General features: G+C 39.6%; 1 protein-coding gene across 1 annotated transcript in view; it reads right to left on the bottom strand.

Moving 5' to 3' along the window:
• Nucleotides 1-16569, bottom strand: part of MED27 (mediator complex subunit 27) — a 79771-nt gene extending 63202 nt beyond the window's left edge. Inside the window, exons 1-2 of the mRNA XM_026049209.1 lie at nt 16347-16569; nt 13358-13502 (exon numbers count right to left, since the gene is read on the bottom strand). Coding sequence (XP_025904994.1) covers nt 13358-13502; nt 16347-16552 — 351 coding nt within the window. The 5' untranslated portion in view covers nt 16553-16569. The remainder of the gene's footprint in view (nt 1-13357; nt 13503-16346) is intronic.
• Between the last annotated feature and the right edge of the window lie 231 nt (nt 16570-16800).

The raw sequence follows: 16800 nt of genomic DNA, 5'->3' as shown, positions 1-16800 counted from the left end.
CCCACAACCCAAAGTCTCCACCCATTAAAAGCGGGCGGTCGCCTGCTCCCATCTGCTCTGCAGTGCTGCGCTTTGAACAAACATCATCATCTCCTGGCTCCACCAAGGGCAGGAGACAAGTGGATCATCCAGCAAAATAGCTAGTCCGCAGCCTACCCCATAAAGATTGTCCACTTCTGTTTCTGTGGAGTGGAGTAGAATCCATTCATCTACTTCAGGTCTTCGAGAAGGAAGGTGCTGGCTTGGAGGAAACATCAACTTGTGCCCTTTATCTATTTCACCTGAGTAAATTAAAACACACAGGAGGGAAAGCAAGGAGCACCAGAAGAGGGTATGTAACTATGGAAAGCATGGGAGCACTTTTATATCTTCTTTAATCATCCTGAATTGTGATTACAGTTGACCTTTAAATCTAGTGGATCAACCAATCAATGGCACTAGAACAACGTTTTATACGTGCTTTAGGAGCACGCTCACATTTAATAAAAGGAAATGTTCAATGGCTGCCTCATGTACTCGTTTTATTTTGCTGGAAAAGTTACCGAGATTTGTCTCAATTGATTTTACTTGCGAGGAAAACACAACATCAGAACTGCAGCATCAGCAAACACTAAAGGTCTTGGCTTCTTGCAGGATGAATGCAATATCAATAGTTATTAGGATGCATTCATAGAAGGTACACAAGAGGGATGCAGAGAAGATGCTGGTAATCTCACTTAATCCTAAAGCAGCCCCAAGTCAGGTTCTTTAGACTGTGGGAAGAAAAAAAATATATCAAGTAACATTATAAATATTCCTAAAGTATTTGCTGGGCAAAATGTTCAGGTTGGAAGTGGAAACATTTAGCAGCACCTGAAGCAGTAAAGCATTTCCTTCCTTTCCCTTTAAAATGAGAGAACTTGAGCAATAAGGAAACATTATCAAAGCATCTGTTTGATAAATCATTTCATCTCTGACATTGCCCCCTGTTAAAAATCCCACCAAGGTTCTTCTTTTTTGAGGTGTGCTTGGCTTTGGAACCTTTCTTCTCCTCTGCTGTTACTGTATTTAACAAGCTATATCACCATAAGGCAGTTTTAACTACTCCACTGCACAGCCACATCAATTGCTGCGCTGTTCGGGGCACAGTTACCCGTCATTTAACAGAGCCATCAACAGGTTGTGGGAAGATAATCCTGCGGAACCATGAAGCAGGACAGCTTCTCATTTGATATTTCCCTGAGTCATCGCAAAAAAATGAAACTGTTGCTGCATAGATGTTTTATTTATACGGTCTGTCTCAAGAGCACAATTCAGATTAGTTCCAGAACCACAGCTCAAGCCAGTTTTATTTCCTGGGAACGTGTAGATGGCGGGAACCACGTGCTCAATTCTAGACTACAAATGAAGCTGCAGTTCACCAGGACTTACAACAGGGAGGTTGCACAGGGGTATAGGCACAGAGAGACATATTTACAGTCCCAAAAGTACCTGTCTTGCTTTGCAAGAAAGGAGGTACTAGTCAAAGGTGCCCTGTTCTAATAAAGGTTTTCACAGGAGACATTTCAGTTATTCAGTCCAACAGCATCAACTATCAATTTTCACTGAAGTACCAAGAGAACTGCGAGAAAGCCACGAGGACTGCAGTTGATTTGTTTGACTCCTCTCAAGGGCCAACAGAGGAAAACCCATCTGGACTACTATAGTCTGTGCTAAAAGGAAGGAGCTTTTGTCACCTTCGATGTCAGTTTTTATATCAATTGATAAAATAAGCTTTAAATAACCCAGAAGAGACTTCAGTATCGTGATCCATAGACTTCCCCATGTAAAGCTGCAGCTCTTGAAACCCTCATCCTTCCCAGCCCAAATCTCCCAAGATGTCCACACACGATATCACCACCCATTTGTGTTCACATAGTCAACCACACAGCAAATTCTTTTGCACAGCCAGGCACTAACAAATACTATTTTCTTCTGTCCTTGCTCTTAAGGGTAGGATAACTTCGCAGTGGCTTTAATGCTTGAAAACTGACATCAAATATTTCCCTCCATATTGCAGGATGTCCAAAAGGAGGAGGAAATTGGACGTGACAGGTTATCTTTTGCTTACCGTGCATAAAAGAGCTTGCGGATTTGATCAGTTCTGCGATCTATGAAAACTCCACAAAGAGCTCCAGAAGATGAGCTGTGCAGTGCAGCCAAATTAAAACAGAAATGGCACCGAGCAAACTGAAAATGCTACACTGAAATCTCTGAAAATACAGGATTCAACTCCAGAGCAAAACGGAACCATAAGGCACGCCAGAAAACTTGTTAAGTCTCAGTGCAGAGACAACTGCAGGGAAAACTCTAAATAGAACCCCACAGAAAGCATATGGGCAGGGCACGGAACATTAGAATAAGAATCCCACCAATGGTGAACCATCCAGTCAATTTTTTTTTTTTTTTTTTTTTTTTTATAAATCAGTCCTGTTAAAATCATATCTGCACTGAATGCAACTCACGTGAGGAAGGGAAAAAATAAAGTTATTGTTCTTTTCAGTTAATATGTTGTAGCTTATTTGATGTAAACGTGACATTTTCCCTCATTTTCCCTGAATGAAAATTCTTTTAACATAAAGGAAAAAGCCAACTTCTGATACAAGAGCACGCCCAGCAATGCTGCTGTAGTTGAGAATGTCATGATTTCCATCAAAAATCTGTTATGCACAGATTAGGAACAGCTGTTTCACACTGAATTAGACTAAAACTGGAAAAAAAGCTGTCAAGACCCAAAACCTATATATTTTATACATAAAAGAAGGTATTTGATTCAGTTGTTTTATTGTAGTGGTCAGCCAGAAGAGGGAAATAAAATTAACATTCAAAGATTTCAGTCGTCATCTCAAAGACTCCTTCATTTTTTAAACTAAGTTGCTTTTTATGTAGATTTATTCCTTTGAGCATTTGGAACAGGAGAAATGTCAAACAGCTCATATCACAGATTCTTGAATATTTTCAAAGCATGGACAGCTTAGAACAGTTTAAAAGACACCTGAAGACTCTTTCTGCTCTAGTTCATATCCTTCACATTTTCTGTAGCAGGAAGTGCATCATACTAAAACATACTAAATTGCTAATGTGATGGAAGGATTAATTCACTTTAGCCCAATTCTGGCAGGTAATAGTCTACGCATGTAGTTTATTCCCCTCTCAGCATGTAGCACTAAATCAGTGCAGTGATTTCAGGGGAGACACTGCACCTCCTTCTTTGCATGCTGCAAGAACCTAGAAGGTTTGGGGTATTTTCAATACTGACTTCCACAGGAATTACAGTTTCACATAATAAATACATCTATTTTGGAATATACTATGTCACACTGAGTTGCAATTCCTTTGTGTCTACCATCTCATCACACAGTTTACAGAGTGCCTATTTTATCACCACATTGCCAATTATAAAAACTTAGAGAAAATAACTACAACAGGCAAATTAATCAAGAGTCATACTGGTTTTGAACACAACCTCTTCTTAAGCATAAGCCTGAACATCAAAAGCCCACTGTGCTTTTATTTCATATTTTAACATGGAGCTGTTGTACTCTGCTTTCCGATCAAATTTAAGGCATCGTTGGAAGTGTTCTTAGGGCTTCAACACGTTCTTTACTTTTCATAATACGATGATATGTACTAATTCCACCCAATAAGTATTCTACTTATTTCTGTCAGCTTGTCAGTATATCTGCTTTTGAAGAAAAGTTATCTGGGAACCAGCCAATTCATGGGCATAGGGAGGAAAAAAAAAAAAAAAAAAGTACATTACAAAAAAGGCTTTTTTACTCCTTAAGACATCTAACAAGCACGCAAGTAGAGTCAGGAGCGATTTCAACTTTCACATTATTCACAGTGTAGCTCTAGGCGTTTAACTGGAGTACTTCGCTCCTCGACAAACTCGGTGGAACAGCAGAGGCTGATTGAACACTTCACATTAAGCCAAAAACCTTACAAAAAGAACACAACAAGCTAACTGCTGCGCCAGGGACGTAAACTTTTGATCTTCCTGGGATAAGATCAAAAAAGTAAGACCAGCACCCGGCGGAATCGATCAACTTTCATTAAATCCACTTTTATTAAACCAGAGCAGGTATTTTTTCCTCACTCTACTGTAACTGAGCATAAGTCAGTGGTTAAAAGATTTCCTCTACGGTTTTGCTTCTCGCACAAATGGGAGCCCTATACTCAGGGCATTTAAAATTAGATAAACCGCTACATGCTGGGGCCAATCTTGTTTTGGCCAAGAAAATGATAACATACTCCAAGAGATCATCTTCAACTCCAGCCTCTGGGATTTTCACTCTATTTCTGTTTTTAATGCACACTTAAAGCAACAATATGCACCACTGCCGCAAAGGGAGCCTGGATTTGAGTAGTTTTGAATGCAGGGCTCATACTCATCCCATAGACAGTGCCATCAAACCCAACCAAGTGGGCTGAGTGACATTTTGATTATATACAGCTCCTAACAAACATTAACTTCAGTTTTATTAGCTTCTAAGCGATTTCCATCTTTTATAGCCTATTTATCAACAGTATCTGATTAAGATACACCTGGGACGAATCAAACTGCTCATATGCAATTCAGACGATTAAGTTGCTCCGTGAACAGTCTGGTGGGACCGGCTTTAGTAGCTCCAAAAGAGACACCCCCAAAAGATTAGAGAGATGAGGGCACTTCTGCATAAACCAACAAATAACAGACACACCAAAAGATCTGAGACCAACAATAGGCGAGAGCAACAGGGTGAGATCACGAGAATTTCCATTTTATTTGATTTCCTCTAGAAACTATAAAAAACTTTTCCATATAAAGAATAAAAATGGGCTGCTTATCACCTCTATCAGTAGCTTTATATTAGTGTTTGTATTACTTGAATATCCTTCATATGAAGGTCCCCAAATGCTTTGCAAACACCTTCAATTTGCATCGGACAAAGTGAGGCAAAAAAACTCCTCTGAAAAATACTTGGGGTTTTTCATTTCTCACTCATAACCTGTGGTCTGCAAAGGGGTATTATATAGAATAATATATAGTACAGAAGTACTGTTTCTTTTGCAAAATATTAAAAACTTTCAGTTTAGTCCCAAAGAGCTATGAATAATAAGGGCGAAACCTTAAGAATCTTTTTTCCTAACATCAATTCACAGGCAAGTCCTACTTCTTTAGGTATGTGAGATGTTGGTTTTGTATCTTACGACACAATTTAAGACAACAAATTAAGTAAAACAGAGGCTTAGATTAACTATAAAAACAGGAAAGAAGAAAACAAGAGAAAAGAACAGAAAACATCTTCGCACAGCACAAGACTGATTCTGGTTTGGGATTTTTTGTCCAAGCTTCCACACAGAAATGAAGCTACACTCTAAAGGCGGATCTTCTTCTAGTCAAAAAAAATGTTTTTTAAACATTTACAAACCCTAAACAAACTTAGACAAGGCAAGTTAGGTCATGCTCCTCCTCTTTGCACAGGGCTCTTTGCTGGGGTAACCCCAGGGCTCAAGTCTGAGAATATCCTCTGTGCCCTTCTGGAGAGCAGGCACCGGAAGAGAGTTGGGCCTTCATCCTAAGGGACACAGTCGGAGCCACCAAGATCTGGCTGGCAAAGAAGTATGAAAAGAAACACTGGGTCCAATGCCTTCTTACAATGCTCTTCTTGTTCTGGTCCCTTATATATTCTTCAATTAACTCCAAGACAACATGAATTACCAGTGAATCTTCGTCACATTTCTCAGCTTCCAATAGTAGATCCTTTTCTTCCAATCTAATATTTGTATTATAACTCACTCATCTCCACACTTTGCTTTCTGTCTATGTAGATGATTTGGTTTGAATCAAATTCTGTAACATAAGAAAGTCTTTAATATAAATAAGGTCATTTTTACCAACTTTAACCAATGGAAAATGATCACCAAATTGCTTGCAAATTATGTAATTCAGCCATCCAGTAGGAACTGCAGAATTCTAGTGGAGCAAAAAAAAAAAAAAAATAAAAAAGGAGAAGAATCAGGAGGGGGCAGAAGGCTTTTGGTTCAAACCAACATCAATCACTCCTATCCTGAAACAGGCTAAGAGCTAGACCATAAATACTTATCAAAAGAAAGAGAAAGAAATAACCAAAACACTCATTAGCAAATAAAGGTGTTGCAAAGCATGAAATAATTCCCACCAGCTGACGGGGGCTGTGATTTATAATAGTGTGTATTGATACATCACTTCTCATAATTAGGAAAAGTGAGACCAGCACTGCTCACAGCATTATTTTGAACAGAGTCTGGAAAAATCCTGCTGAATAACAACAAGCACCAGGCACAACAATAGCAAAGCACCGTATCACTCTCTCCAACTCTTTTGGATTTGAAAACAAGCATTCTAGTAAAACTGAGTAGGAAAGGCAACTGCTGGTAACCACACACAGTCTTATTTCACAACAGCATCCTAGTTATTAGGATTATTATATATTGGGAAAAAAATCACAGGTATAAAACATGGAAACTACACAGCAGAGTCGCAGTTCCCCCCCATTCAGAGGCACCCTCTCAACAGCAACAAGATGCACGAGTGGTGTATAATGCTCCTAAAAGACGCTGCTTTACAAGGGATTTCTAGGAACTACAAATCCCATCCAATGTGGGGGTGGACAGCAAATCCAGCTATGCTTTTGAACCATTATTTCCCTGTTTCCTGAAAGTTTTTCCTTTTTTTCCCCCCTCTACTTTTAAAAATATTTTTAAACCCTCCTTCAAAGCGGACAGTCTTTCAGAGAATATTTTTGTCCTTTATTTTTTCTTGCTATAATAATTTATACATACTGATAGATTATTTTAATTTCTACATCACTATACATTTTTTTTCCTCCTAATGTCTTTTTCAGTGCCTTTTTTTCCCATCCAGTTCCGTAATATCACAGATAATATTCATGCTGCCTGAATTTCTCATGTCTCTCTCTGTTAGTCACTAAAACCAAACTTCCAACAAAAAAACCTGCAATATTCTGCAGGCAGAGAGCTGAGCAATAATTAATAACTCCTGCAGTTGGAAGCAATGAGGGAACCACCTGTTGCCTCTTCATTAGAGAAACTAGACCATTAATATCATTCTGAACAAGCAAGGACATTTCACCAAAACATTTGCCGATAAATCCCCCCAAAATTGCAAGTCTGTAAAGGGCATTTTTCCAGACTGCCAGACAAACAACATTAGTCACTAGCGGGATAATATCTGGCACCTGCAGAACATTTCTGTCCAAAGAACCCAAGGCACTTGAGACACATTTAGACTAGAAACTCTGTCGAGAAGTAGGTTAAATATTATTATCCCATTTTATCCTAAGAAAAATGAGGCACAGATGATTCATGCATTTTGTTCAAGGTTACAAGGAAAATTAATAAGAAAGGCAAGAATAGAATCCAAGTGGCCCAGCTCCTAATCTGTACCCTGTGTACAGGAACACACCAATACTCCTATCACCCATTTCTCCAGCAAGAGGAATATAAACCCAATTGTTTTTCTGCATTGAGAAACAGTCTAGAAAAGGGCCTCTACAGCAACCTTTCCACTCAGTTTCCCACTCTACAACACTGATTCTGCACTTGCAAAGCCAATTAAAATACGCTCTTAATAAGAGTGCAGCAGAAATATCCTTGAGGGGACTTAGGAAAGAAGTCGTTTTGTTTCGATACAAATTTTAATTTGCTTTTCATTATTCCCTTTGGTGGACAAACCGAGAGATTTCAGTAATTTCAAATCTTTCGCTATTTGGGTGAATGAAACCTGAGCAGAGAAGTTGTTCCCACACTCAATAGTCAGCCGAAATACGACATTTTTACAGGAGAAAGACCTGAAAGGACAAAATCTGGGCCATCTGCCTGTACTCCCAAAGAACTGCCAACATAATAATTCAGTTACACTAGCCATGCTCCTGTAAAACTACATTAAATTCAAAATGTTTGAGCTCACCCAGAAATTAAAATTAATGTTCCCTGGAAGGAGTATTTCATTTTACAGTCAAGGCAAAAAAGTTACTTCAACAGTGTTCCTCTACTGTTATGTTTAACATTTAATGGCATTTATTGTCATTAAACTCAATATTTGTGTCTAATCAATACTAAGCTACCCAGGGCAGTCTAACAAGTCTGGACTTTCTCTGCAGGCTCTATTGATTTTTCTTCTTTTTTTTTTTTTTGAACCCTACAACAAACACAATTTATACGAATAACTTATCAGGGAGCATATCAAGCTAATTTAATAAATAAAAAATATATATTCCTTTTCTCTTTTCTCATGTGACAGAAAATCATTTTAACTCATTAATAGTAATTATCTCAACCGTTCGATTTTAAAATTACAAAAAAAAGGAAGCTATGAAGCAACAGATTTAAATCCAAATATCTTTGATATATTTCATAATGCAGATCAACAGTAATTTTCCTTCAGTTTTATTTGCTATTTTCAAATAAATTCATGAGAATACCTATGCAATTTTGCTCACTTAAAATATTTACTCTACCACTGATATTGTATAGTCCATGCAAGTTGGTGTAATACTTTCTTTTAACAGGAAAGTTTATAAAATATTCTGACCTAAATCACACTCACCTAGATAATCACAAAGTCAAAAAGAGTGGGCTTTTTCTTGAATGAAGTAGAGGTAACAGCATTATCAAAGGCACTATTATCATAATTTTTAACTAGGATATCATTATGATAAAAATAATACCAGCAATTTCCAAATGCTACATTCTCTGTCACTCACGTTCAGAAACAGATGAATGTAACTCTGAAAACAGAGGAGCACCTGGCTCCTCTGTTCGCTTCAGTGAGGTTCAACTCAAGGAAAAAATGATTTAAAATGAAATCACCTATTCAAGACGATAATTGTTCTGAATCTCTCCCATTTGTGCTACTGTTTTCTAAATCCTTTCAGTGCATGAAAACACACTTTTTACTGGGAGGGAGTGGGGAAAAAGAAAAGGAAAGAAGGTTTGTAAAAAACTAGTGCTTTCACTTGCCCTGTAAACTCCACTAAGACTACAGGTGTTTTCAGCAGCTCGAGGGCGGCTGTTGCAGCGCGTTGCTATCAAAATCAGTATTTCTTAGGTCTGGAAGTAAGAGTGATTCTATGTCAACCATTAGTTTGCTGCCTTAGACACTTGGCAAGCATTTTTCAAAGCCTGCAAAATATCTCTATCAGCAGCTAGTGCTCAAACCTTGTGCCTGAGCTACTTGAAAGCATCCCTGTAAGAGAGGTACAACTTGCAGTGCAGAAGCAGCTGCCTGGCTCCGTGGACAAATAATTGCTGCATATTTTCTATTCCACTGGAGTCAGCCTTAACAGGCACTGCCTCGGGCTTGCACGGGGCTACTGTATGCAAATGCTGTGCCAAGGGCAGAGAGGATGAAGATGTACACGGACAGGCAACAAGCTCACTAAAGCAGCCAACGGCAAACAAAAAGTTTACTCTGCTCCAAGTGTGAGTCCAAGACTCCAGCATTCCAGTATCCATCCTGATCACCAGCTTTGCTGCAGCTGAACTAGCCAAAAATGCTGTCACAAGCCTTAATAAATGGATCATCTATGGGATATGTATCACAATATAGACCTAACCACATAATTCATATTTTCTTCCCTACAAAGAAGCTTCTTCACACAAGACTGGGAATAAATATCCAGAAATATGCTTAGTGAATGATGCTCTTACGAATAAGAGTGTGTTCTCATCTGCTACAAAAAATGAGAAGCAGGCTGGAATTTCAAAGACCAGTGCACAGGCATCATTAAAAGAAGTGTGTTGGACTACAATAGAAGCGAGTTCTTCCCCTATTCTATCATAAATGTGAGGCCATTCTTTTCAATAAAAAGCAAATCCAAAGTATAAACCGGCTAGTATTTCAGTCTAATTTAATGAGTCACTTTCAACAATTCTTTTCACCTAAACTTACAGCTGAAGTGATCTCTCCTGTTGCAGTTTCCTGTGAATTTTAATACGATGCAATGAATCAGTCCCTGGTGCTAAGAAGTAACGAAGCATTACTGTGCAGGTCAGGCACTGATTGCTTTTACTATCAGCCACACACATGCGATACCGTAACCCTTGCAACTGTTACTGTAATCTTAGATTTATTAGCTGCTCAGAAAAAAACATGCACAAGACAAAAAAGGAATTGCTGAGATAAGCATTATTACTAGACACAGAAATTAACTATAGCTACTAGGCAGAATTGGTCTGTATTAAAAATAATCTGCTGATTTCTATGAGTTTCCTAATTTACCAACAATACTTAAGCTGCATTATCCACGCAGAAAAAGAACCTCTTCTTTCCCTAAGATTACACCTTCAGGATTACACTAAAGAGCATATAAAGATCCTTGTGGGAAATAATACTTCATTACAATGAAGAACTCAACTTCTCTTAAATAAAACTGAAGGGGAGGAAAGAAAAATCATCAAGTAGACCTAGCTCCTGATTCATCTAGTGCAGCTCCTTCTCCATGTCCAAGTAATCTACCTCTATGGTTTCTACCAACAAATAAAACAAAGCCAGTTAGCAAAAAACAAAGACAAAACTGTTTAGCTCTTGCTTGCAAACTGATCAACTCAAACTCCCAGTGTTTATATCAGCTATAGCTTGTAAGCTCTAATAAATACCTGTAAAAGTAAGTTCCTTTGCAGCTGCCTGTGTGTGCAATTAATACATTTGACAAGCTGCTGTGTTCCCAAACAGCTGCTTCTATTACATGGACAATTCCACCATCTGCAAAGCTATTGGATGAACTACAGTAAGTAAATATCAGGATAGCAGGTGCTAATAAATAACGAGGGCTGCCAAGATAACACGCTTCTGTAAGGGAAGTCTGAGATTTTCCACTCTACTTTTGTGTATCCCTGGTACAGTCACACTTAGGATACTCAGAAACACAGGGTGACTAGCAGTAAAATAAGTTTGAGCGTAAATGTCTCTATGTCTCTATATGTCTCTAATGTAACCCACACCTTTGGCTAGTGTGGTACACTAAGCCAAAGCATTAGATCACTAAGATGCAAGGAGTAGGTCTCCTCAAAATACATAATCAATCATAGTTACACAGATTCATTGGTAATTCAAAAAGTTAAACACTGGTAGGAAAAGTCTAATTTTCTATGTCTATATTCACATCTTAAATGGGGAATTTCATATTTAGGACTGTGAGTATGGAATCTTCACCACGCAGCCTTGCTACTTCATTCAAAAATCTTGTCTGTGCACATTAGGCTGTGCACAAAATGGGCAATTTGCTACAAGAAGCCTTGACCCTGCACCAAGACAAAGCTGCTGATCTAAGCAAATACCAACTATCCTAAAATTAAGTCTCACAAACCACCAAGAGCAATGGTTAATATTACCCTAGTTGATACCCTAAAAGCTTGTATTTGTGCAAACAATTTTGCTGTGAGAAGAATCGCATAGGTAAGTATGATGCACATTTAGATTTATGAAACTGAAGTTTTACATATTTTCATGCTATATAAAAAAACTAAACAGCTTGGAAACAACTAGGTAGACCTTGGCAGTATATTGCTTTAAAGAACTCCATGTGGTAACCGTGCTTCGGAGGTTGGTGTCACTATATTCTTCAAGAACGATCTGAGAATACCACTTCCAAAGCAAAAATACTACTGTAAATGGATCAACTAAACCCTCAAATTTTAACCAGACTACTATAAAACTATATTACTAGATTACCTTATGAAACACTGACCTTAATAACAACTAGTTCAACACCACAACTGCTTTGTTTTCAATTTTAAAAAACAGCAAAGCCTTAAACAAAAATGTGCAGCATTAAGATATACTGAACAATGATTCACTTCTCACAAGACAGCCCATTTACTACTGACCTTTTCTTCTAAGTTACTGTTCTACCAACCGTCCTGTGTTTTATAAATAAATAGCACCTATACTGAACATTTAAAGTCTTACTGTTCATTTCCTTATATTTCCTGGATGCCCTTGTGGAATTGCACCACAGCCCCAAAATGCAGCTCCATCCATCCTCCCCGGCAGCTGCATGGCTATTCGGGCCATCAGTAATGCATGAACAATCAACGAGAGAGGAAAATGCCCTTATCTCAGCTCATCAAAAATACAAGCTAGGCAGCCACAAAGGGGTCACAAATTAAAAATTAAATGCGGACAGGCATAAAGTGTATTGACACATCACCACATCTAAATCCTCCCTTCCAAGCAACAGAAAATACTCAACGCACACAAGAACAGAAGGTGGCCAAAAGCTACAAGGAAATAACATTTATTCAGAAAATATATTTAGCAATGCTGAAGTAAGCAGCTGTATGTAAGTTCCATTACAATCTTTGCTGTGAATGGCAAAAGCAGCAGCTAATACCCTCACATCGGTAACACCCCATCTGCTATTAGAAACACAGGCAAGCTACCCATTCCCTGGCAAATAAAACATCTGCTGGGTGCTACAAACCCTAGACAGGACACAAGTTCAGAAGAAACATAAGGTAGAATTATTTAAGTGCAACTGGAACAGTATGTTTCACTTTAGCCATAAAACATAACAGAAGTATAAAATCGTGTGTGTGCATATAAATATTCAGGAGAAACACAGTATACTAAAGTTTTCTGAAATCGGCACACATTATTAGAAAAACAGCTCTTGAAAGATGCATAGCACTAAGTTAATTAAAAAAAAATAGAACAACTTTGCCAATACTATCTCATTAACAGCTGATAGCTAAATGTTAGGTGCTTCTATCTTTTCTGAAAGTAACAAAATGCATTTTTCTTCAGTGCCAACAATTTGTTTACATGCAACAGCAAGCAACATATGCAAGCATGAAATATTTCTCAATAAATAAATCTCTACTTAACAGCAGCAAACAGTATGGAAAGCCATCAAGATTTTTGGTAACTTCCCTCAAAATCTCTTTTCTAGAAATAGATTTAGAGGTGACACGAGCTCTTAATTTTCTGTTTTCACATTGACTTCTGCTACAACATTTACTGTTAGATGCAAGGGCAAAACAAACTTTTGCTTGACATTTACAAAAGACAGGGAGCTAAGACAAAATATTATTCCACTTGGAAGTTAGCACTCCTTTAGAAGAAACAAGAGAGTACCTCCATATTGCTGTAGTCTCTCCACTCAAAATACCATTTTTATCCTTTGAAATACATTGAGATGTACATTATATTCTCCAACTTCATAACAAATTCAGTAATTTTCTTGAATACTCAGAGGTCTACTGTAGCACAGATCAAATGTTCTCTAGGAACACCAATTAAATTACGGAGGTCTATAAGACGACACTTATTTAATATTGGTATACTTCTTACCTTATTTGACCATTTGTAGGCTTGAAGAAGCTGACTGTAAAGAGGTGTTTTGTCCTGAACAGGATCTAGGCTCAAGAGTCCACTGTTGTGGAGGGGATGGTTCTCAGACGGTTTACCAACTAGATTGCTCAGACGCTCCAGTTCACTGACAGAAAACAAAACAGAGCCTGTTAATGTCAGGGCTAAAGATACATATACCTGAGATGTACAGACCTACTGCAGAGACAGCTATCAGACATGAACTAGGCATCTTTGGAGCAAAGTTTTCTCCTCCAAACAACAAAATGCTGATCTGGACATCTCCAATGATTGCAGTTACTGTATGCAAGCAGAAACCTTTTTCCCCTCCATCAAGCATGTAGATGCCTCATCATTTCATTAAAAAAAAAAAAAAAGAACATGTAATTAACATAAACATACATAACTGGTATTACTCCTAATCCTGAAGATGATCCTACCGAACTTTTTAATTACCCTAATTAAGTACGTACATTCTAAGGTCACAGGCATGGAAGTTTTTATAGCTATGGATCTGTATAAAATTCTGAACTACAGCATTATAAGCACCATTTTCCACCAGGGGAAAAAAAAAAAACGTCTACCGAGAAAGTGATCTATGATTGCTTCACATCTCATTTGTCAAACGCTGCATTTAATAATAACAAGAGTTAAGCAATTTAAAAAAACATGCATTAATCAGCTTAAGAGAAACGGCCACTTTACACAGATATAAATGCAGGTTTTCAGGTGACACGACTAATCAGATACGTTTCCTTTTAACTCCTGAATGTCAAATCCTACTCTGATTGAACTTCACAACTTCCACTAAATTAAAAGTGGGATTCACTCCCTTACATGAATGACTTATGAAAATCTCTGAAAAGAAAGCTCCCAAATACCTCAGCTGACATTTAATGAAGCTTATGGGAATAAATACCAAGGACCAGGGAAGTGAGAGTAAGGAAGAAGCTTCTACATTTCCCTGCCACAAAATCCACTTTTATTCATAACCGTTCCTCCACGTTTCTGAGGTCTACCCTCATTCTAAGCCTCTGATGCCTTAGATCATTAATGAATGAAGTTTATATTTCTTGACACAAGTACACAATAAATGGAAGGAACATGCTAATTACTAAATTGTTGGACAGAGATCCCAGTCCATATTTCTATGACAAAAGCTTAAGCTCACTGATATATTTAACTTCAGTGTATTTTTTTTGCCTCCACTTGCTGCTTCAACTCAATACTTTCCAAATACATCACACAATATCCAATATTTGGATGCTATATAAGTGATAACATTTTTAAGTAGTTATGCTTAAAAAAGAAAAAAGACACAAGATACATCAAAATATCACAATTATATTATCTGGCAAAGATTCGAGAAAGAAATGGTCACCAAGGTACTGATAAATACATTTGATTAGCGTTCTGAAAAAACAACAAAGTTTGATCATGAAGCTTCTCCTGAGGTGGGAAGGACAAGGCCTGGCCACAAAGAGCTGAAAAAGAACTTCACAGCACCGCAACACTGCATAAAGGGCAGTGGACAGAAGTGTAAAACACTGCACATGAGAAAAGACAAGTCAGAGCCTATTGCTCTCAAGTCAGAGCCTACTGCAGCAAGATTTGGGGGTCTATAGATAACTCTCTTAATTGCATCTGGCTCTATGCTCAGATGCAATTAAAAGAACAATAAAACAGCAGGATTACTTGGAAAAGAAGCAGAGAACCAAGCAAAAATAGATTAGGCCTTTAAAGTTTGGTGCACCTGCATGCTGAACACCACGTGCAGGTCAGCATCCCTCTCACCAGCTACAGAAAGAACAACTACAGGAAAAGGCAAGAAGCATGACCAAAGGAAAGGCACAGCATCATGTCAGGAACAAGAAAACCCCTTCAGCTTGAAAGGATAAACACCAAGGGATTTAATGGAAATCTATAAAGTTGTGTAAACACCACTAATAAGAACAATTGTTTGTCATCTTTCCTAAAGAGGGGGAAAAAAAATCAAGGAACAATGTTATTGTCAGGTATCACCAACCAAAGAAACTCAAGGAAAGGCAACTTCTACCCGGAGAACTCGTTAGTGTGGGACTCCACGAATGCTGGGAGTTTGTGCTGCATGAAGAGCCACTGGACAAGCGCAAAGAATTAAAATAAATTAAAATCGACGACTATGACCACGAACAACATGATTGCTTGTTCTTAAGCGCCTGATCTCCTTATTCCTATGGAATACAGAGAGCATCCCGGGAAAGCATCACCACACGCTCACCTGGTCCTAGAATGGTGGTTCTCCCTAGGGATCCAATGGAACCCACTGGACATTGGGGCGATCCCGCGGGACCGCTGTCCCTGCCTGCCTGTCCCTCCGTGTCCATGGCGGCCCCTCCGTGGCTTCGCACCGGACACCAGCTCACACAGGGCCGCACGCACAGCTACACCCGAGGGCACTAACTCGGCAGCCAGCAAGCTTGGGTGATAATAAGGTCATCCTTGATCCACTCAGGTGTTACTGAGCGATGTCTAGTAGTAAAGTGATTATTTGTAAGCTTTTGTAATGAAAATTTTGGGGAAATAAAAAAAAAATAAAAAAAAAAAGACTGGAACAACCCCCTAAAACCAAAGGCATTTCCCCAGTTAAATAAAAGCCACCAAGAGCTCCTTATTAATAATAGTTAATAATAATAAATAATAATATCGGCAGCTTCCATCTCTTTGGAGATCGCAGACGGGAAACACGGGGGTGACACGGGGGCCACCCGACAGCCCCCCAAGCGACGCTTTTTCCCCTCCTTTCCCCCCAAACTTTCCCCAGGAGCCGGGGGAGCGGAACCGTCGAGGCCCCACTACGCAGGGGAGGCCCCGGGGTCCCTCCCTTACCCCAGACCGGCTCCCTGAACCGGCCTGGGCTCCAGGACGAGGAGGAGAAGCTGGAAAAGGAGGAGGAAGGGGAAAGGGGCGGCCGCGGAGCCCCCGCGCTCACCCCAGGTCGCGGCTCACGGAGTGCAGGCTCTCCTGGAAGGCGGCCACGAAGCCCTTCTCGCGGCCCTCCAGCGTCTCCTTGTTCCGCATGCCATCCTTGAGGCAGTCGAAGACGCGCGTGACGCTGGAGCGCAGCGCTTGGATGGCGGCGATGGCCTGCGAGAAGGCCTCCAGGTTCACCCCGGCGCTCAGCACCCCCTCCGCCATCTTAGCCCGCGGGCCCGGCCTCCGCCGCGCGGGGCGCCCTGGGAAGTGTAGTCCGCGCCGCCGCCAGCGCGGGGCACCCTGGGAAGTGTAGTCCGCGCCGTTTGGGCGGGAGCGGGGAGGGGACAGGGCGGGAGGGACAGGCCTGGAGGAGAAACCGTTGGAAATAGAGACACGCTTGCCTTGAGCGGGGAGAATCCTCCTCCAAGCCAACTGCACGCGCTTCGCTTTCTAAGATCAGCGCTGTGTTA

The sequence above is a fragment of the Nothoprocta perdicaria genome, unplaced genomic scaffold (assembly GCF_003342845.1).
Source record: "Nothoprocta perdicaria isolate Ctin4 unplaced genomic scaffold, notPer1 scaffold_6, whole genome shotgun sequence".
Taxonomy (NCBI): domain Eukaryota; kingdom Metazoa; phylum Chordata; class Aves; order Tinamiformes; family Tinamidae; genus Nothoprocta; species Nothoprocta perdicaria.
Note: the sequence above shows the minus strand (reverse complement) of the source record. Positions and strands in the feature narration are given on the sequence as shown.